Source organism: Rhinoraja longicauda, chromosome 4 (genome assembly GCF_053455715.1).
Source record: "Rhinoraja longicauda isolate Sanriku21f chromosome 4, sRhiLon1.1, whole genome shotgun sequence".
NCBI classification, from domain to species: domain Eukaryota; kingdom Metazoa; phylum Chordata; class Chondrichthyes; order Rajiformes; family Arhynchobatidae; genus Rhinoraja; species Rhinoraja longicauda.
Genome location: NC_135956.1, coordinates 27,596,795 through 27,622,016, shown reverse-complemented (window position 1 = coordinate 27,622,016; position 25,222 = coordinate 27,596,795). Strand labels below are relative to the sequence as shown.

Below are 25,222 nucleotides of genomic sequence, written 5' to 3'. Positions count from 1 at the left end.
CTGTTTCCACACTGTATCACTCTATGACTCTATCCCTTGATTCCCCTTAAAATCCAGAAATGTATTGATTTTTGTCATGACGAACACATTGACTGTGTCTCCAGAATTCTCTAGAGTAGAAATTCCAATGATTCATCATTCTCAAAGAGTGAAAACGTTGCCCCTTAGTTTTAAAGTAAATCATGTCCCTCTCACCTTAAACAGATGGCCTCTTGCTTTCCATTCCCCTACTCTGGGTAAAATTAGCTGATACTTTTCCCCTCAACAGCACATTAGAATTCTTGGTTTTGACGTTGTCCTTTTGAATACTCTTATGCAATATCCAATCTGCATAATGTGCCTTTCTGAAAGGTGAGTAGCAAAAAGCAAAGGTATCTAGACTGATGCATTAAAATGTAAAAATAAGGGACTGCAGATGCTGGTTTACAAAAAGTAGTTCTGAAGAATGGTCTTGACCCGAAACATCACCTATCGATATTCTCCAGCGATGCTGCCTGACCTGCTGAGTTACTCCAGCAATTTGTGTTGTCTTTAGCCTGAAGCATTCCTTTATTATAATGCAATTTCTCAGTGGGATCAGTCATTACTGGTCCAAACAATAGCCTGGATCTCCTAAAAGAGACGTTTGATCAATGATTTTCCTCTTTCATTTCCAATGAGCACTACACTGCTTACACTGACGTCAACGTGATTAAAAGCAGTCATTTGTTGTTAATGGTGCATCTTTGGTCAGCTATCACTTTAACACATATTCAGTGCAAATCAATTCATGACGAGCTAATGTTGAAAGCATTGTTCCTCAACTGGGACCTGTCTGCACTTAAAGGGATCCCACAATCCTACATCCAGTGACCCTTCTTTGCCCGGCCAGCTTAGGTCTTGAAAATTGATGACATTAATTCCAAACAAAGCATCTGTTGCTTCTGTTACACACGGTATGAATGTTGCCCTGGGTCACCAGAGAGGATGTGGTAACTGGAGATATTTATCCTGTGGTTAGCTTCACACTTTCATGTTGTGCACAAATCAGTGTTTAGTGGTGGGTAGAACTGTGCAGCAGCCTGACAGTGGGAAGCATGTGGGCTGATGCTTGGGCTCTTCCAACCTCTGAAGCAATTCTGGTGTGAGACCTGTGATGGATTTGCGAATGAGACAAGTCAAAACATTCTCAAGCAAACAGCTCTTGTGGCAGGTGCAAAGTCTTTTCATTGGCATAAATATAGCAGGGTTATTTCAGTTAGTTTAGAGATACGGCATTGAAACAGGCCCTTCAGCCAGCTGTGTCCATGCTGACCATCCGTTCACATTAGTTCCAAGTTATCCCACTTTCTCAACCACTCTCTACACTAGGGGCAATTTGCAGAGGTCAATTAAACTACAAACCCGCACGTCTTTGGGACATGGGTGGAAACCAGAGCACCTGGAGGAAACCATGCGGTCACTCCACACAGACCATGGCCAAGGTGAGGATCGAACCCGGGTCTCCGGTGCTGTGGGATAGGAGCTATACCAGCAATGCCACTGCGCTGCCTAATTAAGGATGGAATATCAGGGTGCATAGTTTCATAACATAGGTTACAGGTACAGTAGATTAGTGCTTATGATGCTCAGGGGACTGGGACGAATATGGTTCTGCAAAGATGACAGATGGGAAAAAAATCATTTAGTCAGTTTCACTCATCTGCAATCCCTTCTGGATCACAGTGTAACATTACCCAGTTTATCCAAAACCTTTATGATCTTCTGGGAGAATCAAAGGAATGCAGGTCAGGGTTAAATGCTGAAACCCTAGTATTAATTGCCTTAAATGCCTGGGGAAATAAATTCTCACTGACATTTTAGATAATTAAAATGTCCAGAACTTTGTATAGACTTTTATTTACTTTATGGAATATCCACCTGTTAAAATAAATGATCTTTGTCATGGACGGTTTTGTTGTAAGCATCTCAAGTACACGGTGAGAACCCTCATACATCACCTGCCTGCTTGTCTGTCTTTATCGGAGGGACATTATGAAATGTCTGCAAATTAGCATTGGTGCATAAATACAGAAGAAATCAGTTCTCATAAATTAAGGAATATGGAACCTTTCCAGAATGACATTTCAGCCGTGGCAAAACTGTTCTCATTTTTAATGATCCTGAAAAATGATTTTGAAATAGCCATTACTGCAATTTCAGAAACATCTGCACCTTGAACAGCTGTAATGATGAAAGCCCCAGTCTAATTTCTCATTCAGCCTTGTATGCTTGTAGTTTGTGATTTATCATTTCAAATGCCTCACTCTGCAATTGAAACTGTTGTCATTAGGAGCTTTTCAAGCAAAAGAACTGGGTATTTGCCACTGTCATCAATATTTATAAACCCTCAGAATTGACAAAACAATTATCCGCAATCACACTGTAGTCTTCAGATCTAGGTCAAAAATCTGAGGTGACCCAGGCTACATTGGCTTGATTGGATTGAATCAAAACTAAGCATTCGCATTCAAAGCTGAGCCCTGGCACTTGAGGATGAAATGTGGTGGTAATGGTCTATTTTTAGCTACTCAGCTTCTTCCAAATGATTACATCACCACTAGCAGTACACTGCAGTCACAATACGGAAACAGCACAAAGAACAAGAGGTACTGCTGCAGATGTGCTGAATAAATGGGTGGGGGTTAGAAATTTGCCATGCGTTATGGCAGTGCGGTATAATGTAAAACAATCCTACAAAGCTTGGGATTATGGTTTTGTTGCACCAAAGCAAACTTGCCCTCTGTTACAAGTGCAGAATTTTAAATCCATGCCAGTATCCAAAATAAACTGCAAATCTTGTTCATTTTCGCATTTGCAGACAAAGACGATGGTTCTCAGAGGGGAGTTCAGCAGATTAGTGACAGGGCAAGGAAAGGGGCAGTCGGATAAAGTTGGTAATGAATTTCATTGCTAATCCTTGATCAACTGGAGATGGGAGATGAAAGGATCACTTTGTGTCCAAACGTAATCCTGATGGTTTCAGTTTGTAATAATATGGCATTGATTCACCTGCAATATAAATCTTTTCTGCTTCGTTATACCTCACGGTGTGTGTGACAAAGATGTATTTTGACACTCAATAGAATACAGTCAGACAAGGGCCAGGTTCTAGTTAATAAATCAGACATATTTTGGATAAAGATAACGGCAACTAAAATTCAAGTATTGCAAGGTGGTGTTTATCTTATTTCTGTAGTTACCCTTCACCGGAAAAGAATGAGAATGAGACGAAAAGTTTCCCCAAGGATAGATTTGAGGACTGCAAGGAAGTTTTAACATGCATGACAAGAAATTGTTACTGAACCGGAGATTTTAAAAGGAAGTTAATCCATTGTTTGCTTCCATAATTTTTCATGAGAAAGAGTAAAAAATCCCCTCCCTCCTCAGTTGCAAGCAAAAGGAGGATTACCACTTCATCTTAGGGGTAACAGCTCTGATATACAGCAACGACTGTTCTACCTAAGAACACTGAAGAAGTCTGGTCTACTCCAACAGCTGCTGACGACATTCTACCGCTGCACCATAGAGAGCATCCTAACACATGGCATCCCTGTGTGGTACCTCAGCTGCACGGAGGCAGAAAGGAAAGCTCTTCAGCGGGTAGTCCATAGAGCTCAGAGGACCATCGGAACACAGCTACCAGCCTTGGAGGGCATCTACAACACACGATACCTCAGAAAAGCCACCAGCATCCACAAAGACTCTTCACACCCCTGCAACAGTCTGTTCGAACTCCTTCCACCGGGCAGACGATACAAGGCCTTCTACGCCCGCACCTCCAGATTCAGGAACAGCTTCATCCTCAGGGCCATGGCTGCTATGAACTGGTCCTGCTGAGCCGGATGGTCACATCGCACAGTGATCCGGCACAGATCTACTTGCACTTTATTCTGTCTTAACACTGTTACAATTTGTTTTGTTGGGTTGTTGTTGTTTAAATTAATACTGACTAGCTAATTAAATTATTGCATCGTATGGGAGGCGCATTCCCAATCTCGTTGTACCTCTGTACAATGACAATAAAGATATATTTTATTATATTGTATTGTATTGTAGTAGAGATAAAGTGGAATAAAGGAAAATGTAAGAAGGTGGGACATCTGATTAATATCAATGCTGGAGTGGAATTTTTTGCTTCCATAATTTTGGAAGTATAGTTCCACACTAACACAAATGGCCTGTGTTGCTATTACAACATAATTTTATATACCACAGGCATGGAAAACTTGGGTTTTAATCACATTTTCAGCATATGGATCATTTCTTACCTTGAAGTGCTTCTAAGCGATGACTCTGAATCACAATGCACAGCTGCAGCACAAGCTGTGGAGCACTTTCCAAAAACGTTGCCAGCAGATGTAACATACTTACATCCGCATACTCATACACCATGTTCCAGTAAAAGCGCCAGCGGTCAAGCTCCCCACTCTGCCGGCTTCTGATACCAAGATATATGGTGCGCAGATATCTGAAGAAAAAGGTAAAAGTGTTAAAGATAGTTACGCAAATTAGACTGATTAAAGACACAACCTAATACAGTGAACCCATGTTATAATGGACCATATGGGGTGGGGGGGAAGTATGGTGTCCGTTATTGTCGATGTCCGCTTTAACTGAGTAAGGTATTATCATTGTATGTTCAGAAGAAATAAGGAACTGTGGATGCTGGTTAATACACAAATGGACACAAAGTACTGGAGTAACTCAGCAGGTCAGACAGCATCTCTAGAGAACATAAAGTGACTTCTCGAGTCGAGATAAGGGTTCCGACCCGACTCGCTGAGTCACTCCAGCATTTTGTGTCACCCTTCTTCACACTCTCGGCCTGGAAGTGGGCCTGTAATCTAGGTGAGTTGAGGCAAAGACAGGTGGAGGCACTGCCGGCTGGAGTGCAGGTAATGGTCGGCGGTGGCGGTGACGGTGACGACAGGGGCGGCTTGGAAGCAGCTAAGGAAGCGCTGCAGGCCAGCAGTGGAGTTTGCAGCTCGGTCTGGAAGCAGCCGGAGAGGTGGTGCAGGCTTGTGATGGCAGCCTGGCCTGGAAGGTGGTGTGGGCCGGGATGTTGTCAGCAATCCTGGTTGGAAGTGGCTGGGAAGGTGATGCGGGCATGGGGTAGTGTCAGCAGTCCCGGTTGGAGGTTGTTGGGGAGGTGGTGTGGGCTGGGATGTTGTCAGCAGTCCTGGTTGGAAGCGGCTGGGAAGCTGGTGTGGGCCGGGATGTTGTCGGCAGTCTGGGTTGGAAGTGGTCGGGGAGGTGGTGCGGGCTGGTGTCGGCTGCACGGCCTGGAAGCAGCTGGGAAGGTGGTGCGGGCTGGGATGTTGTCAGCAGTCTGGGTTGGAAGTGGTGTGGGCCGGGGTGGTGTAGGCAGCCTGGGTTAGTAGTGGTCGGGGTGGTGTCGGCAGCCCGGCCTGGAAGCATAGAAACATAGAAAAATAGGTGCAGGAGTAGGCCATTCGGCCCTTTGAGCCAGCACCGCCATTCATTATGATCATGGCTGATCATCTAAAATCAGTACCCCGTTCCTGCTTGTTCCCCATATTCCTTGATTCCTTTATCCCTTAGAGCTAAATTTAACTCTCTCTTGAAAACATCCAGTGAATTGGCCTCCTCTGCCTTCTGTGGCAGAGAATTCCACACATTCACAACTCTCTGGATGAAGAAGTTTTTCCTCATCTCAGTCCTAAATGGCCTACCCCTTATTCTTAAACTGTGACCTCTGGTTCTGGACTCCCCCAACATCCAGAACATTTTTCCTGCATCTAGCCTGTCCAATCCTTTAAGAATTTTATGTTTTACTAAAAGATCCTCTCTCATCCTTCTAAATTCCAGTGACCCGTTCTTTCATCATATGTCAGTCTTGCCATCCCGGGAATTAACCTGGTGACCTACGCTGCACTCTCTCAATAGCAATAATGTCCTTCCTCAAATTAGGAGACCACAATTGCACACAATACTCCAGGTGCAGTCTCAACAGGGCACCTGTACAACTGCAGTAGGACCTCCTTGCTCCGAAACTTAAATCCTCTCACAATGAAGGCCAACATGCCATTAGCTTTCTTCACTGCCTGCTGCATCTGCATGCTTACTTTCAGTGACTGATGTACAAGCACACCCAGGTCTCGTTTTACATCCCCTTTTCCTAATCTGACATCATTCAGATAATAATTTGCCTTCCTGTTCTTGCCACCAAAGTGGATAACCTCACATTTATTCACATTATACTGCATCTGCCATGCATCTGCCTACTCACCCAACCTATCCAAATCACCCTGCAGCCTCAAAGCATCCTCATCGCAGCTCACACAGCTTTGTGTTATCTGCAAACTTAGAGATTCACATTTAATTCCCTCGTCTAAATCGTTAATATATATTGCAAAATAACTGGGGTCCCAGCACTGAGCCTGGTGGCACCCCACTAGTCACTGCCTGCCATTCTGAAAAGGACCCGTTAATTCCTACTCTTTGCTTCCTGTTTGCCAACCACTATCTATGTCAATACCTTACCCCCAATTTGATGTGCTCTAATGTTGCACACTAATCTCTTGTGTGGGACCTTGTCAAAAGCTTTCTGAAAGTCCAGATACACCATATCCACTGGCTCTCCCTTATCCACCCTCAAAAAATTGTTACATCCTCAAAACAATTCCAGAAGATTAGTCAAGCATGCTTTCCCCTTTATAAATCCATGCTGATTGACTGATCCTGTCACTGCTTTCCAAATGCACTGCTATGACATCTTTAACAATCGACTCAAGCATCTTGCCCACTCCTGATGTAAGGTCAACTGGTCTATAATTCCCTGTCTTCTCCCTCCCTCCTTTCTTAAAAAGTAGGGTTACACTGGCTACCCTCCAGTCCACAGGAACTGATCCAGACTCGAAAGAACATTCGAAAATTATCACCAATGCATCCACGATTTCTAGGGCCCCTCCTTGAGTACTCTGGGATGCAGACCATCAGGCCCTGAGGATTTATCTGCCTTCAGTCCCAAAGGTCCCTAAGGAAGCAGCCGTGAAAGTGGTGTGGGCCGGGTTGGCGTCGGCAGTTCGGGTTAGAAGTGGTTGGGGAGGTGGTGTGGGCCTGATGTAGTGTTGGCACCCAGGCCTGGAAGTGGTTGGGGAGGTGGTGTGGGCCTGGTGTAGTGTTGGCACCCAGGCCTGGAAGTGGTTGGGGAGGTGGTGTGGGCCTGATGTAGTGTTGGCACCCAGGCCTGGAAGTGGTTGGGGAGGTGGTGTGGGCCTGGTGTAGTGTTGGCACCCAGGCCTGGAAGTGGTTGGGGAGGTGGTGTGGCAGCCTGGCCTATCGGTGAATGTAAGTAGGTCTGTCCGCTAAAACCAAAATCCGTTATAAAGAGGTCCATAAAAATGAGGCTTTACTGTATATATAATTATGTATGTGATAACAAGGAACTGCAGATGCTGGTTTATTCCAAAGGTAGATTCAAAATGCTTGAGTAACTCATGGGTCAGGAGCATTGATATTGCCTGACCCGCTGTGTTACTCCAGGATTTTGTGACTAATTACGTATGTGTCTGAGGATGTGATTAAAAAAGAGGGGGATGGAGAGGTGAGTAGTGGTGCACCAGTGCCTCATGGACCCAACTGAAAGTGGATTAGACAAAGTGACATAAAATTGAAAATCTTTCATTCTTTTTTGGTACAAAAAGGTTGCTGGTCAGAAAATAGCAACAGCCAAAAAAATGCAGATCAGAATTTGATGAAGCAATTCAGATGAAAGGTCATTGACCTGAAACGTTAGCTCTGCTTCTCTTTCCATTGATATTACCCGACCTGTTCATTATTTCCAGCATTCTCTGTCTTTATTTTAAGCAGGTACAGAAGAAGAAATTGGAGTAAGGCCATTTTGATGTTTTTGTTTACACGGGTCGAACTGTTATATGAAATAGGTGGAAAAACATTTCCTCCTGTTTGCAACTCCTTGACATTTTCTCTCCATGACAGTGCCTGGCAACAGGGGCACTGGGTTAATGCTGTGGATAGGATGCTATGGATCTCAATGGGCAGGCTCTTACAGCTGCTACATGGGGAAAGGGAGAGAGATATCCATTCAAGAACACTTGCACAAAGTACAAGGGAACTGAAATGAAGTGGACTCCAACTTGGAAATTACTCGCATCACCTTCTTTTGGAAAATGTTTCCCTGGTCATCCTTGAATATACATGCCTGGAATGACTGTGGGAAATCAAGACCCAATTAACGGAAGGCCTTGTGTAATCCAGTTCCTATTCCAGGCTCCCTTTGTCATCTAGTCTTGCTTTGAAAGTAAACCAGTGTTTTCAGTTTTATCCCTCTTATATTATTGCAGGCAGGAAGAGCAGTTGACAGCATTGTCAGTGATCAAAACTCAGACAACAGCCAAATGCCTGTCTCACATTTCCAAGCCTCACTGCACACGTGAAACAGAGTAACTGACGGCGACATTATGCCAGCGATATTACTATGCAATTTCCCTTTGAAAAGGCATCACTACGTGAACACATTTAATATTTTGAGGATGCTAAATCATGTTACTCAACCATCTTACAGTTAAACACTTCTAAATTTATATAAGAAGCTTTCAAAAAAGTTGCATGTAAAATATTTGCAGGAACATGAAAACAAATGGATAAGTGAAAAAATTATCCAAAAAATGAGTGATGTATCTTTTCAAATTTTAAATCTCATCAAACTATGGGGTCAATCTTGATTTACTCAACTATTATTTAGTCAGAAAAGAGGTGAAATTGCTGTTCATGCTGATTGATCATCTGTTCTTTAGCTCTGTGACCAACACACATTAACCCTGTGCTGGCCTGGGGGGAAGCAAAGGCACACTGTTGGAGGAAATGGTGATCTTTGCAAATATCCCTAAGCAGATGGCATAGCTATACAAATAACACTTGTGCTACGGCAACTCCTCCTACCGGCAAGTACATCTGAGTTTATAAATATAATCAGTAACCTTCTGGCGAATACAGGTTCTTGCTGTTTCCCTAGCATGGCTTGGTTCATCTTTTATCATTTTAGGTTTGAATAATTCCTAGCTGTTCTCCCTAAAAAAAAAAACGTCTTGGATTAGGACTTTAGGCCACATTTGGAGTATTGCATGCAGTTCTGGTCACCCATTTATATGAAGGACGTGGAGGCTTTGGAAATGGTGCAGAGGAGTTTTACCAGAATGATGCCTGGCTTAGGACATATTAGCTATAGGGAGAGGTTGGACAGACTTGGATTATTTACTCTGGAATATCGGAGGTTGCGTGACATGCTAGAAATATATAAAATTATAATTGGCATAGATAGGGTAGACAGTCAGAATATATTATCCCAGGATGGAAATATCAAATACTAGAGGGGCATAGTTTAAAGGAGATGTGCAGGGCAAGATTTTACCCAGAGGGTAGTGAATCCTGGAACGTGCTGCCAGAAGTGGTCATTGAGGCAGATACGTTAGTGGCATTTAAAAGGTCTTTAGATAGGCATATGGGTATGCAGGAAATTGAGGAATATGTGTTATGTGAAGGTAGTTTTCCTCTCCCCGCCCCCCCACAATCAGTCTGAAGAATGGTTTAGACCTGAAACATCACCTATCTTTGTTCCCCAGAGATGCTGCCTAATCTGCTGAGTTACTCCTGCACTTTGTGTCCTTTTGTTGATAAGCGATGTTCTTGGCATCATGTGCAGCAGAGACTTTGTGGATCGAAGGGCCTGTTTTTGCTCTTTACTGTTCTATGCTCTATCAGGAAGCCAGTTCAAAGAACATATGACTGTTCCAAATGTGGAGCATGTATAGGCCACATGGACCCTTGAGCTTGCTCTGGCATTCAGTAACATCATGGGAGGGGAGATGCTGCTCTTGCAGAGCTGTTCGGTGTAACCTAAGTGCAGCCATGACCTTAGCAGCCTGTCTGTTCTGATTTCAGTAATACAAGTGCACTGGCTGGATACCAGGGTATAATATGGAGCCTTAACTGACAGGTCAACTGAAAGTACTGCAGGATTTTAGAACCTTACATTTTCACATGGTCAGTTATTGATGAATTAACGACAAATTTCAACATCAAATTAATACTGCAGGAAACTATTACATGACAGTAATCTTCATTATACACTTAAGTATGATATCGCATGCGAATGAGATGGCATTGGTCTACTGTAGGAGGGAGACACCTACACTGCAAGCAGTTTCCCTGGTAACCCTGCCATCTGTCATGGAGGATAGCTCGGAAGTGCCAAGTAGTTGCTGGTGGAACAAAAGAAACTGGTGTGGGATGATGGGACAGGAAGACGAGGATGATATTGGCTTGACGGTGATAGTTTAGTCCACCGAGTCCGTGCTGACCAATGATCACCCATCCTACACACCAGGGGCAATTTACAGAAGCCAAATAACCTGCAAACCTGTAGGTCTTTGGGATGTGGGAGGAAACCAGTGCACTCGAAGAAAACCCACGTGGTCACAGGGAGAACATAAAAACTCTGCACTGACAGCAGCCATAGTGAGGATCGAACCCAGGTCTCGAGGTCTCCAACCCAGGTCTCCAAGGCAGCAACTCTACTGCTGTGTCACCATGCCACCCCCAAGTGATGTTTCTATTTTTTGTTAATTCTAGATGGCACAGTGAAGAGATGGGGAATTCATGCCCTGTGTGAGAGACACAGGTATCAGTAAAAAAAAATAATTGGTAATTAGACCACTTTTCATTCCAAAGAAAGGTTAATTACACACAGTTGCACATTTTGCCAGCATAACACTCCTATGCTTATAAAATTGAATATTTGCAACACAAACAGTGCCATGGGAAATCCATTTGTGATTTAAAAATGGAATGGAGAACACTCCAATGTTTGAATGGGTGTGAAGCAGTTTATAATCACACGTAGCAGTGAGATCCAGTCCTTTTCTATGGTTCAATTAATTATTCTTGTTCCAGATTGCAGAAATCAAAGCTAAAACACCCGGAATTGATATTCCTGTTTAGACTTTAATCACCAATTCTAGAAACGGACACAAGTGCACAAAACTGACCTCAGTGTCATCCAGCCCGGTTATCCAGCCCAAGCTTCATGGTGACATAGAACAGGGTACGATGGAAAGCAGAGGGGTAGAGGGTTACAAGTGATTTCATTCCGCAAAATGCTGACATTTTGATCACATGAAATGGTTCACATGATAAATTTAAATGTTCCTATTTTTTTTAAAGACACTATATCCAGCAGGGGAGAAAGGATAAAACGATAATTAAACAATAAAATTGGCTAATATTTTTTAACAAAACTTAGTTTAATGATAGCCAGGGGCATAAACCAAGTTCTTCCACTGTGTGACACACTTTATTTGGTCTTTATATCACCAGTGATTGCCCATTTTACACCTTTCAATCTACTACTACATCAGGTTAATTGTCTGTGTTTTATGCTGTTAAAACCAAAGCACTTGAATCGTAATGATATAACAATATATGAGAAGGTGTGCACCTTATCCCACATCATGTGTTATTTTTTTTCTCTAATACTTGCGAAGTGAACACCACATTGTTCGGTCTTTCATGTATATTTTAACAAAGAGTATATCTCCAATGAGAGTCAGAGATGGGAAAATTGGGGAAAAAACCCCCCTATCGGCTCTTTATCTGAATGCACATAGCATTCATAGCAAAATTCGGAACAAGAGAAACGGATGGGACTGATGAAAGTAAATAGAAGTGATTTAATATTCTGTATTGAGACATTGTTGCAAACTGACAAAGGGGAGACATTAAATAATCCAGGATACTTAACTTTTAGGAAGTTAGGAATGGGAAATGGACGTTTGCCTTTATTGCAAAAGGATCAGGGGGCAAGAGTAAAGATACTTTACTACAGTTATGTTGCTGTGGTTAGACGGGAACTGGTCTGGACTTCCTACACGAAGGATATTCTTGCAAAAGAGTGCAGCAAAGATTTACAAATTCGGTTGGAGGCTACTGTTCTGTGAGGGATGATTGAGCTGATACGCCTGGTGTACAGAAGAATAAGAAGTGATCTCATAAAGTAATCAAAATTATTAACGAGCCTGGCAAGATTATTGCTGGGATAATGATTCCCTTTGTGACTGTGTGCAGATCCAGCTGTTACAATCTCAGTACTGAGAGGAAATAAAATCTGAAAGGTAGTGCATTTTTATCATTCTCTATCCAGGAAGCTTAATTGCTGAGTGTATTTAAGGGAATCAAGGGATCTGTAGTTAGTACAGGAATCAAGGAGAAGACTGGCCACCATTGGAATGAATGGGGAAGTGTGTACATGGAGCTGTGTGGCTGATACCTTCTGTGTCTCGTGTTCTTTATTTGTGCACACCATCAAAATTGAGTCAATGTTCCTCAAACATTGTCTGCCTGATGGGACAATGTGTACAAATGGCCAAATATGTTTTATACGTCCTGCTCTGTCCTTACCAGAGATCCCCTGCTGGTCAAAGTAATCTCTACAGACACACACTTGTAGTTATCTTGTCTGTAAATACCAATGCACCTTATCGTATGTACTGAAAGGTCATTAATTTGGTGGGACTGTGACCATCCTGTCTATCTGAAGTCCGAGATCTTAGTCCCAACCAACCGACCGTTGCACGTTGATTCCAAACATGCCACTCAGTGTCTTCTCCCAAGGCCAGGCTTAGGAGGTTGCCCACTGACCTCAACGGGCTTGTGGCTAGGAGGTAGGGAAGGCCTCAGAGGTTGTTGATTCATTTGCACCGTGGAGTTGTAGGAAGGGCTAGGGTGATAGATGGCACAGAGCTACAGCTGGTAGCTGGCTTCAATTCTGACTTTCCTGCTGTCTGTATGAAGTCTGCAGAATCCCTGTGACTGCACAGATTTCCTCTGTGTTCTCTACTTCCTCTTGCATTCCAAATACATACGGATTGGTAGTTTAATTCGCCACTACAAATTGCCCTTGGTCTACAGGTGTGTGATAGAATTTGAAGTGAGATGATGAAATCTGAGTTAGTCTGTATTTGTGAGGTGGTGAACCTGTGGAATTCTTTGCCACAGAATGCCGTGGAGGCCAAGTCAGTCGATATTTTTAAGGCAGAGATAGATAGATTCTTGATTACTACAGGTGTCAGAGGTTATGGGGAGAAGGCTGAATAGCCTAATTCAACTCCTATCACATGATCTTATGACCTTATAAAATGTGGGTAGAATAGAAAATCAGATTAAAGTATGATTAGTGTTAATTGGACAAATTGGAAATACAAGGATGGAGTTTAAGGGAAAGAGAGTATAGGAAAAGTTAAGAAAGACACCAGAATTAACAGGACAGAAAGCTCACGAAGGGATAGGAGAGTATAGCCAAGTGAAATAGGAATCGATGTGAAAGGTGAGGTGAGTAATGGATAAAAAGTATTATATATGAATGTGTGAAGTATAAGAAGTAAAGTGGATGAGATTGAGGCTCAGTTAGAGATTGGTAGATATGACATTGTGGGGACATTGTGGCTGCAGGAGGATCTGGGCTGGGAACTGAATATTCGTTATACATCCTGTAGAAAAGACAGGCAGGTGGGCAGAGGAGGTGGAGTAGCTCTGTTGGTGAGGGATGAAATTCAGTCCCTTGCGAGTGGTGACAAAGGGACTGATGATGTAGAGTCGCTGTGGATAGAATTGAGGAATTGTAAAGGTAAGAAGAGCCAAATGGGAGTTACCTATAGGCACCCAAACAGCAGCCTGGATATAAGGTGCACGTTGCAGCAGGCGTTACAATCGGCATGTAAGAAAGGTAATGCCACTGTGGTTATGGGATATTTCAATATGCAGGTAGACTGGAAAAATCAGGTTGGTTCTGGACCCCAAGAAAGAGAGTTTGTAGAGTGCCTCCAAATCTGGATTCTTAGAGTAGCTTGTATTGGAGCCTACCACAGAGAAGGCAATTCTGCATTTAGTTTTGTCTAATGAACCAGATTTAATAAGGGAACTCAAGGTAAAGGAACTGTTTAGTGGTAGTGACCATAATATGATTAGTTTTAATCTGCAATTTGAGAGGGAGAAGTGTTAGTGTTGCAGTTGAACAAAGGGGACTATGAAGGCATGAGAGAGGAGCTGGCCAAGGTCGACTGGAAAAGGATCCTAGCAGGAATGATGGTGGAATTGCAATGGCAGGAATTTCTGGGCATAATCCAGAAGATGCCGGATCATTTTATTCCAAAGAGGAAGAAAGATTCTAAGGGGAGTAAGAGGCAACCGTGGCTGACAAGGGAAGTTAGGGACGGTATAAAACTAAAAGAAAAGGTGTAAAACATAGCAAAGAGTAGCGGGAAGCCAGAGGATCGGGAAACTTTCAAAGGACATTAGAAGGTAACAAAAAGGGTAATACAGGGTGAAAAGATGAAGTACGAAGGTAAGCTCGCCAAGAATATAAAGGATGGTAAAAGCTTCTTTAGGTATGTTAAGAGAAAAAGATTAGTAAAGACAAATGTGGGTCCCTTGAAGGCAGAAACAGGTGAAATTATTATGGGGAACAAGGAAATGGCAGAAGAGTTGAACAGGTACTTTGGTTCTGTCTTCACTAAGGAAGACACAAACAATCTCCCAGATGTACTAGAGGACAGAGGATCTAGGGAGAATGAGGAACTGGAAGAAATTTGCATTAAGTGAGAAATAGTATTGGGTAGACTGATGAGACTGAAGGCTGATAAATCCCCAGGGCCTGATGGTCTGCATCTCAGGGTACTCAAGGAGGTGGCTCTAGAAATCGTGGACACGTTGGTGATCATTTTCCAATGTTCTATAGATTCAGGATCAGATCCTGTGGATTGGAGGGTAGCTAATGTTATCCCACTTTTCAAAAAAGGAGTGAGAGAGAAAATGGGGAATTAGAGACCAGTTAGCCTGACATCGGTGGTGGGGAAGATGCTGGAGTCGATGATTAAAGAAGTAATAACGGCACATTTGGATAGCAGTAAAAGGATTGGTCCAAGTCAGCATGGATTTATGAAGAGGAAATCCTGCTTGACAGATCTTCTGGAATTTTTTGAAGTAAAATGGATGAAGGAGAACCAGTGGATGGAGTGTATCTGGACTTTCAGGAAGCCTTTGATAAGGTCCCCTACAGGAGATTAATGGACAAAATTAGAGCACATGGTATTGGGGGTAGGGTATTGATCTGGATGGAGAATTGGTTGGCAGACAGGAAACAAAGAGGAGGAATAAACCTTCAGAATAGCAGGCAGTGGTGAGTGTAGTGCCGCGAGGCTCGGTGCTGGAGTCGCAACTATTTACAATATATATTAATGATTTAGATGATGGAATTACAAGTGACAATAGCAAATTTGCAGATGACACAAAGCTGGGTGGCAGCGAAGAGGATGCTAAGAGGTTGCAGGGTGACTTGGACAGGTTGAGTGAGTGGGCAGATGCAGTATAATGTAGATAAATGTGAGGTTATCCACTTTGGCGGCAAGAATAAGGAGGCAGATTATTCATACATCATCATCATATATATACAGCCGGAAACAGGCCTTTTCGGCCCTCTAAGTCCGTGCCGCCCAGTGATCCCCGTACATTAACACTATCCTGCACCACTAGGGACAATTTTTACATTTACCCAGCCAATTAACCTACATACCTGTACGTCTTTGGAGTGTGGGAGGAAACCGAAGATCTCGGAGAAAACCCACGCAGGTCACGGGGAGAACGTACAAACTCCTTACAGGGCAGCACCCGTAGTCAGGATCGAACCTGAGTCTCCGGCGCTGCATTCGCTGTAAAGCAGCAACTCTACCGCTGCGCTACCGTGCTATCTCAATGGTGTCAGATTAGGAAAAAGGGAAGTGCAACGAGACCTGGGTGTCCTAGTAGACCAGTCATTGAAAGTAAACATGCAGGTACAGCAGGCAGTGAAGAAAGCTACTGGCATGTTGGCCTTCATAACGAGAGGATTTGAGTACAGGAGTAAAGAGGTCCTTCTGCAGCTATACAGGGCCCTCGTGAGACCACATCTAGAGTATTGTGTGCAGTTTTGGTCTCCTAATTTGAGGAAGGACATCCTTGCTATTGAAGAAGTGCAACGGAGATTCACGAAGTTAATCCCCAGGATGGTGGGACTGTCATATGAGGAAAGATTGGAATGACTGGGCTTGTAATCACTGGAATTTAAAAGGATGAAAGGCGATCTTATAGAAACATATAAAATTATAAAAGGACTGGACAAGCTAGATGCAGGAAAAATGTTCCCAATGTTGGGGGAGTCCAGAACCAGGGGCCACAGTCTAAGAATAAAGGGGAGGCCATTTAAAATTGAGATGAGAAAAAACTTTTTCACCCAGAGAGTTGTGAATTTGTGGAATTCTCTGCTACAAAAGGCAGTGGAGGCCAATTCACTAGATGAATTTAAAAGAGAGTTAGATAGAGCTCTTTGGGCTAGCGGAATCAAGGGGTATGGGGAGAAGGCAGGCATGTGTTACTGATTGTGCATGATCAGCCATGATCACAATGAATGATCGAAGGGCCAAATGACCTCCTCCTGCACCTATTTTCTTTGTCTCTATGTTTCTAATTAGTGGATGTGTGGTATGGACTTGGTGGGCCGAATAGCCTGTTTCTGTGCTGTATCTTTCTATGATGGTTTGACTACCATTGCAGTTGGAAATGAGGATAAGTTCAGGACTGCCAGAAACATTGGGGGAGAGATTGGGAAATAAGCATTAAGTTGGGGGGTCTGTTTCCCATCCAGCGACAGGTTGTTGTGCTATTATGCCTTGGATGTTTGAATATCTTATCAGAATTTTATTTCGTTTATATAAAGAAAATACATGGATCTTGAAAGCTACCAAACTACTATCAGTATCCTTGTCAGCATCTGTAAGGGCATAGGAAGCAACAAAAAGGTCAAGGCAAATGACGAAAATAAGTAATGGTTTAATGCCTCTGCAAACGATATCTTTGATTTTGAACAAATTTTGAAGGAGCTCAGCATTTGTTTCACAACAAACTACAAAGCAATGGATTGCAATTTACAATTTAAACAAAGCAACTGAAATTTTTGACCAGTCATGATTTCCCATGCAGTGCTTCAGGGACAGCAATGAAAACCTACTGACTCAAGCAGAGCATTTTGCACATATCTGTATGAACTAACATACACAACTGTTCGTAGAATGCGTAGGGAGGAACTGCAGATGCTGGTTTAAACCAAAGATTGACACAAAAAGCTGGAGTAACTCAGCGGGACAGGCAGCATCTCTGGAGAGAAGGGATGGGTGACGTTTTGAGCCGAGACTCTTCTTCAGACCTAGAAGACTAACTTCAGTCACTAGAATGTATTCTGAGAAACGTGTGCACTTCTCCAGATATCTATCTCTCGGTACTGCGAACTATATACGCTATTCCTGTAATAAGAAAGACTGGTTGGTTTCCTAACAAGCTGTTTTAATCAGTAATTATGCCACTTAATGTTGTAAGGTGACAGTTTTGTACCGAAATCACAATACTCCACAATAGGATATTTCATAATTATCCAATTCAATTTTGAATTTGAAGACAAAATCACGTGAACATCACTTAAAGGAGAAGCTTTCAAATATTCTGCTACCACTTAGTCAATAAGAAATTCAAGTCAACTTATTGTTTGACTAATATGGTCGTGTGTAAATTTTCAGTATATGTTCCAAGTAGATGAGATAATTCATCAGAATATTACTTCACGATTTTTAAAGATTGAAAAACATGGTCATCGTGGAAGATTACAACAGGATATATGTGTTTTCCTAATCTTTGTAGCATAAGGGAGTGAAAAGCAAAATTGCAATACAATCCAGTAGATATTGGATAACCTCATCATACAAAAGATTAACCTGATTCCCAACTGATTGTCCATTGCCCATGAGCAAGCAGGTTTTGTGCTACACTGAAGCTGATGTGATTCTAGATTAGCAAGCGTGTCAGACGTTATGGGGAGAAGGCAGGAGACTGGGGTTAGGAGGGATAGATAGATCAGCCATGATTGAATGGCAGAGTAGACTTGATGGGCCGATTGGCCTAATTCTGCTCCTATCACTTTTGAACATGATCTTATGTTTGCCATCACCAAAAACACAGAGGTGAGTTTCCAGTGCAATCTTAAGTTTGGAGCTATGTTCATTAACCTTTCCGCAGGATGTGGCTCTGTGCGGAAGGATGGTCTGTTGCTAAAAATATCCTGCCTTCTTCTGTACACTAAGCTGCTCTGCCTTTTGTGGGCATTTCTGAGGAATCAACAGATACCTTTCAATATCTGACACAAAGTGACTGAGCAAGGGTTATAAATAACAGCCTCCTGCAGGGAATTGTTCTTGCCCTGACTCTCCTCAAAACTTTTATAAGAAAAATGCCTGCTGCCTTTTTTCTGGAAAAAATTACATATTCTGATAACCTGCCATTAATCATGCAGGCAAGCCTTCAAGAGATTGATGACATGCTGACATCCAATCTGTCAATAATGACAGAGTATTTCTAAAAATAGACGCTGCAATCTACTCCTACCATGCCCACCGTACTCAAAAATTACAAGTTTATCACAACCTCACTTTTTGCAGATCACAATGATCTTGCTCTGCCCCGCCTATGTGTGACAGTCATTTGCACCGTAATCATTCCTAAGGTTCTTTGAGAAATAGATGTAAAGATTGAGTTGGGGAACATAACATGAAGGTCAACATAAGCATGTAGGGGTATCTGCACAAGAGCACTCTGCACCTCCGCTGTGTCGTCGGTCTTCCTTAAGGGCAAGTGCTGTGCATTTGTCTGGGCCCAAGGCACTCACCTGATGAGTGGATTTAAAAAAAATTACTTTAGAGTTTAGAGATAGAGCGCGGAAACAGGGCCTTCGGCCCACTGAGTCCGCGCCGACCAGCGACAACCCCGTGCACTAGCGCTATCCTACACTCTAGGGACAATTTACAATTTTTTTACAGAAGCCAATTAACCTACAAACCTGTACGTCTTTGGAGTGTGGGTGGAAACTGGAGCTCCCGGAGAAAATCCATGCAGGTCACGGGGAAAATGTACAAACTCCGTACAGACAGCACCCGTAGTCAGGATCAAAATCGGGTCTCTGGTGCTGTATGGCAGAAACTCTACCGCTGCGCCATTGTGCCGCCTGAAAACTAATCTTGTTAGATCTTAGGATATCTTGTTAGCACAGAAACCTCTCCATGGGTAACACTGCTGGCCAATCTTGACCCCCCCCCCACCGACACTCACTGCAAAGCTGCTGCGTTCGAAGAAGCGCCTGCATGAATGTCTATCCAGACTTAGACAATAGATAATAGGTGCAGGAGTAGGCCATTCGGCCCTTCGAGCCTTGTGCACAGAGATTTAAAGAACTCAACAGCCCACAGCCTGGTCTCACAGAAACCCATGTAGATTTGTGTTACAAGACCTTGCAGGACAGGATAACACAACTGTATTTTAAGTGGGCAACACAGAGTTGCTGCATTATAGCGTCAGAGATGGAGATTAGATTCTGACTATGGGTGCTGTCTGTGCGGCGACTGTGGGGGTTTTCTGCCAGTGCTCCACTTTCCTCCCACATTCCAAACACGTGCAGGTTTGCAGGGTAATTGGCTTCTGTAAATTGAGTACGGGGTGATTGTTGGCCGACGCGGACTTACTTGGTGGGCCGAAGGGCCTGTTTGCACGCTGTAACTCTAAGCTAAACTAAACTAAACAACAGTTTTGAAGAAAGCAAAAATGAAACCAACAACTGAATTCCATGTTAAATTTTGTACCAACCAATGTTGGTACTTCCATGCTGACTTTCATAAAAAGGTTCTAAAGTGATGCAGACTGGGTTTAGACACTGTGGTCACTTAATACACAAGGCATTCAAATAATTCCTCAGATGGTGACTCAGGCAACTCTGGTCGACTTATGGACCACAGAACAATTCTCTACCCCATTACAAATTTTACTATGACCTTGTTGAGCTATGCATCCATTTCTCAAGAGGCATTAGTTTTGATAACTGAGGTATTAGTCTTAATAACTGAGGTATTAGTCTTGATAACAGTTTTGATATCTGAGGTTTTAGTCGATAACTGAGGTATTAGTCTTGATAACTGAGGTATTTGTCTTAATAACTGAGGTATTAGTCTTGATAACTGAGGTATTAGTTTTAATAACTGAGCTATTAATCGATAACTGAGGTATTAGACTTAATAACTGAGGTATTAGTCTTGATAACAAAGGTATTAGTCTTGATAACAGGCTTTCGTCATGATTTGCAGGAAAGAACTGCAGATGCTGGTTTAAATCGAAGATAGACACAAAATGCTGGAGTAACTCAGTGGGACAGGCAGCATCTCTGGAGAGAAGGAATGAGTGATGTTTGGGGTCGAGATGATCAGTCTGAAGAAGAGTCTCAACCCGAAAGGTCCCCCATTCCTTCTCTCCAGAGATGCTGCCTGACCCGCTTTAGTCTTGATAACAGGGATTCATTATTCTTGCTCCAGTGAGGCAAACAAAAGAAGCAATTTTTAGGTTGTGCTGTAATTGTTTATGATTAAGTCTATAAAAATGATTCTATGGTCACATATTGCTTACCACCAGGATCACATTGTTCCCAGTCTCTGACATATATCTCTTAGAGCTAGATCCTGGCAGAATCTCAGACAAGTCCAGAACAATGGGATTATTGCCAATTTAACTTTTAAAACTGTATGATTGTTTTTGCAACAATCTGGAGTAACCCAGGAACTATTTCCAAATTACACCTTACAAAGTACAGTCCGAATAAGGGTTCTGACACAAAATGTTACCTGCCAATTTCCTACACAGCAGCTGCTTAACCCACTGTTCCTCCTGTTCCTCCAGCACTATCTCCCAAATTATACCATCAAGGGTTTCTTGAGATATGAAAGGAGGTCTGAAAAATTCCCTCTCCCCATCAGAACTGCCCCCTCCATCGACTCCTTTAGATAGAACTTTATTTATCCCAGGAGGGAAATTTATCTGCCAACAGTCATTAATCACAAGATGCATGAAACATGAAAGTAAAGTGACGTGGAAAGGATTGCGGATGTGAAAAGATTGTGGAGGGGGAGTCAGTCTACCCCACGATAGAAGGGGGAGTTGTACAGTTTGATAGCAACAGGGAAGAAAGATCTCCTGTGGTGTTCTGTACTGCATCTTGGTGGAACCAGTCTGTTGCTGAAGGTACTCCTCGGTGGAGTGGGGAGAAGGAGCGAGCCAGAGGAGTGAGGAGAGAGTGCGAAGACAGCATGAGTGAAGAGAGAGAGAAGGCCCTAGCAAGGAGAGGGAGAGGCGGAGGGATAGGGAAAGAACAGGCGGGAGGTAAGCGGAAGAGTGAGCAGCAAGGATTTGGGGGAGCAAGTGCCAGAGGAGTAGGGAGAGAGCGCCGGAGTAGGGAGAGAGCGCCGGAGTAGGGAGAAGGAGGGCCAGAGGAGTGGGAGAGATGGGGGAGAGGGGGGGTCATCAGGTGGTGAAAGTGGCCTGGGGACTTGAGAGAAAAGAGCCGATGAGCGAGGAATCAGAGGGCCGGGATGTGTGGGGAGACAAGGCCAATATTCAAGCAGAGAGGTCTGGAGGAGTGAGGTGTTAGGGTGAGGCCGGAGGTGTGTGGAGTAAGAGGGCCGGAGACTGGGCAGTTGGGCGGTGACGTGCCGGCTGCCCATTGGGCCACACAGCCCCGCCGCCAACACATTCCAACCGCGGCTTTGGCAACACATTCTAACCGTGGCGTTTGGGGAGCGGCGCACGCAACACAGCATCCCTCAGTGGGATGCCGATGTCAAGCATTTAGCACGGGGCCCTCGAAAGCGTGGGGCCCGTAGCAAATGCTACTTTTGCTACCATGATAATCAGGCCCTGGCAGTAGCATCCCATATTAAAAGAACTCACACCACAGGCATCTTGCACTCAGAATAAGGTTGAGAGCAAATTATGCTCGACCCAGAGGAACTGCCTAAAATGAAGTGGAAAAAGAACTCAGAGAAATGAAACGTGTTACAAAGGGGTTATTTAGAGCAAGAAAAATCATGAAAATTAACTCAGCTTTTGCTTGCAAGGCACCACATCCTTTCTCTGTGTGTCTGCCATGTCTTAGATGGTAGAACAAGAAATCGAGGTATGGCCTCAAACCAGCACCAACATATTAATTAGTAAGTGGGGAGAAAGAAAATGTAGTTAGTTAGCAATCAGCTTCATCGCCAGATCTGGCCTCAATCTGTAACCAGTTCAGGTAGGATTATAAAAGTGTATACTCACTACATTTTTTTCTGTTCACAATCTTGTTTTCATCTCAATAGCAAAATCTTTAAACTGTGAATGTTAGTCATCAAATATATTGTAGGGATACTCATAAAGAATTTTATTATTACCAACAAGAAATGATATGGAAAATTACAGAATTTTGATGGCTGTTTCAAAATGATTCATGGAGAATCTATAACAGCTCATTAACTCTTCACAATGTGTATCGTGAACTCAAATGGTCAGGGTCAGTTTATGCCTGAAGATTTAATGCAGACAGGATCATAAAAACATCTTCAGATTGTGCTTCAAATGCTGCACTAGGTTTAGGTTGATTATTGTCACGTACGCCAAGGTCTAGTGAAAATTCATATTTTGCCTGCTTTCCAATCAAATCAGATAATACTATACATTAATATCAAGATAAATTCATGTTCAAAAGGTAGACCAAACGGAAAGATACAGTGTGGAATTTAGTTCTCACCATTATAGTGCAACAGTTCCAGAAACAAAGTCAAATGCCCACATTGTGATATAAGGGAATCGAACTGTAGCAACCATTAGTTGCCCTTCCATTTGTTTAGTTTAGTTTAATTTAGTTTAGAGAAACATTGCGGAAACAGGCCTATGGCCCACACACACTATACTGTCCCCATGCACTAGCACTATCCTACGCACACTAGGGACAATTTACAATTATACCAAGCCAATGAACCTACAAACCTGCACGCCTTTGGAGTGTGGGAGGAAACTGGAACACCTGGGGAAAACCCACGTGGCCACATGGGGAGCGTACAAACTCCGTACAGACAGCACTCGTAGTCAGGATCGAACCCGGGTCTCTGGCGCTGTGAGGCAGCAACTCTACCTCTGCACCACCTTGCCGACCCAGACTGTTGTACGTGTGCTGTGAAACTTGCAAGTCTGGTAACTTGCTTGATGTAAGGATAGACTTTTAGAAAACTATTTGCTAATTCCAAAATGGAAACAATGTCAAAATTACTCTGGGAAAACGCTAGTATTAATACAGTAAATCCACTTTCTAACGGACCATGGGGGGAGAATGGTGACCGTCATTGCCGATTGTCTGCTATAACTGAGTACGGCAGTGTCATTTTATAAGTAGTAGAAATAAGCAACTGCTGTTGCTGGTTAATACACAAAAGGATGTAAAGTGCTGGAGTAACTCAGCAGCTCAGGCAGCATCTCTGGAGAACATGGATAGATGACTTTTCAGGTTGAGACCCTTTTTCAGACTCTTGGTCCAGAACTGGCCTTGGTATCCAGGTGAGTTGACGGCCCCGACCTGTTGGCAGCCAGGGGAAAGTGAGGATTGGTGGAGTCAATGATCGTGGCCCATGGGCAGCCGGAGTGCAGGGAAGGGTCGGCAATCGCACTGGTGGCGGCAAGCACGGCCTGTAATTGGCCCTTCGGGACGCGATGGGAGCTGTTTGGTGGCATGGCCACGGGGGCTGTAAGCGGTTGGGGAGGTGGTGCGGGGCAGCAGTGGCCTGGGCAGCCATCGTTAGGTCAGTCCGCAATAACGCAGATGGGCCGAAAGGCCTGTTTCCACACTGTATCACTCTATGACTCTATGACTAGCTCACATCGGCCTAAATGTCCCATCTACACTAGTCCTACCTGCCTGCATTTGACCCATATCCCTCTAAACCTGTCCTATCCATGTACCTGTCTCAATGTACCTACTCCAAAGACATACAGGTATGTAGGTTAATTGGCTGGGCAAATGTAAAAAAAGAATTGTCCCTAGTGTGTGTAGGATAGTGTTAGTGTGCGGGGATCACTGGGCGGCGCGGACCCGGTGGGCCGAAGGGCCTGTTTCCGCGCTGTATCTATAAAATCTAAAATGTCTCTTAAACGTTACGATAATACCTGCCTCAACTATCTCCTCTGGCAGCTCGTTTCATACACCTACCCTTTACGTTAAAAGGTTACCCCTCCGGTTCCTATTAAATCTTTCCCCCCTCTCCTTAAACCTATGTCCTCTGGATCATTTAAAGAGATTTTAAAATAATTTTAAAATTATTTTAAAAGATCTTAAATACAGATCTTTTAAAAATAATCACCCTTTAAAAAATGTCTTCGCTTTCAATTCTCATCTCTCACCTCAAATCCATTTTTTCTTCTTTCCTACTCTTTCTTTTCCTCTATCTAATTAGACAATATACTGCATTAAGAGTTAGCAGCAAGCTGGCAATGGGAATAAGTCATTCATTATGATCCACTCGGTCACAGATCCTTGATGGGATCTTGCTCAGAAATTTACTGTAAATCAGAAGAGGAGCAAACAACAAGAATCATGAAATGTTTGTTAAAATATTGAATTAAAGGACAAATCAGGACAGAACACACAAAACACAATAACTGTAGACAGAAGACTGGTTATATAAACCATAATAAATATTTTAAAAGTTATAATCAGAAGAGTCTAAATTTATAAAGTTATTCTGTAGTCATGAAGATTAATTGCGTTGCTAAAAAGACGCTTACAGTGAAATGGATAATCACCAACTTTACTGCTGAAATAACATCACGTGGATGAAGTGCAGCAAATTCACACTATTCAACAATGCATTTGAGTGGTAAGCTATTTGGCAAATTGCCACTTTGAGAAAATCGAAAAGGTGGCAGAAGTAGGTCGTACAGGTCATCAAGCCTGCTCTATTATTCAACACTCGTCTGACTGACTGAAATACTTGCCCACTTACACTTCTCTGCTCCTTCAATTTCCTTGATTTACTCAATGCCCACAAATCCTTTAATCCTAGTCTTCAATATATTCATCAACTGTAAATCAACAGCCTTTGCTTCATCAAAAAGTCTGTGGAGATGCGACCTCATAGAGTTTGTGGAAACCGGCCCTTTGGCCCAAATTGCCCACGCCGGCAAACATGCCCCATCTATACTAGTCCCCCCTGCCTTAGTTTGGCCCATATCCCTGTAAATCTAT

General features: G+C 43.1%; 1 protein-coding gene across 1 annotated transcript in view; it reads right to left on the bottom strand.

Moving 5' to 3' along the window:
- xkr4 (XK related 4) overlaps positions 1-25,222 on the bottom strand; it is a 204,055-nt gene that overhangs the window by 43,620 nt on the left and 135,213 nt on the right. Inside the window, exon 2 of the mRNA XM_078397396.1 lies at positions 4,290-4,489. Within this exon, the coding sequence (XP_078253522.1) occupies positions 4,290-4,489 (200 nt within the window). The remainder of the gene's footprint in view (positions 1-4,289; positions 4,490-25,222) is intronic.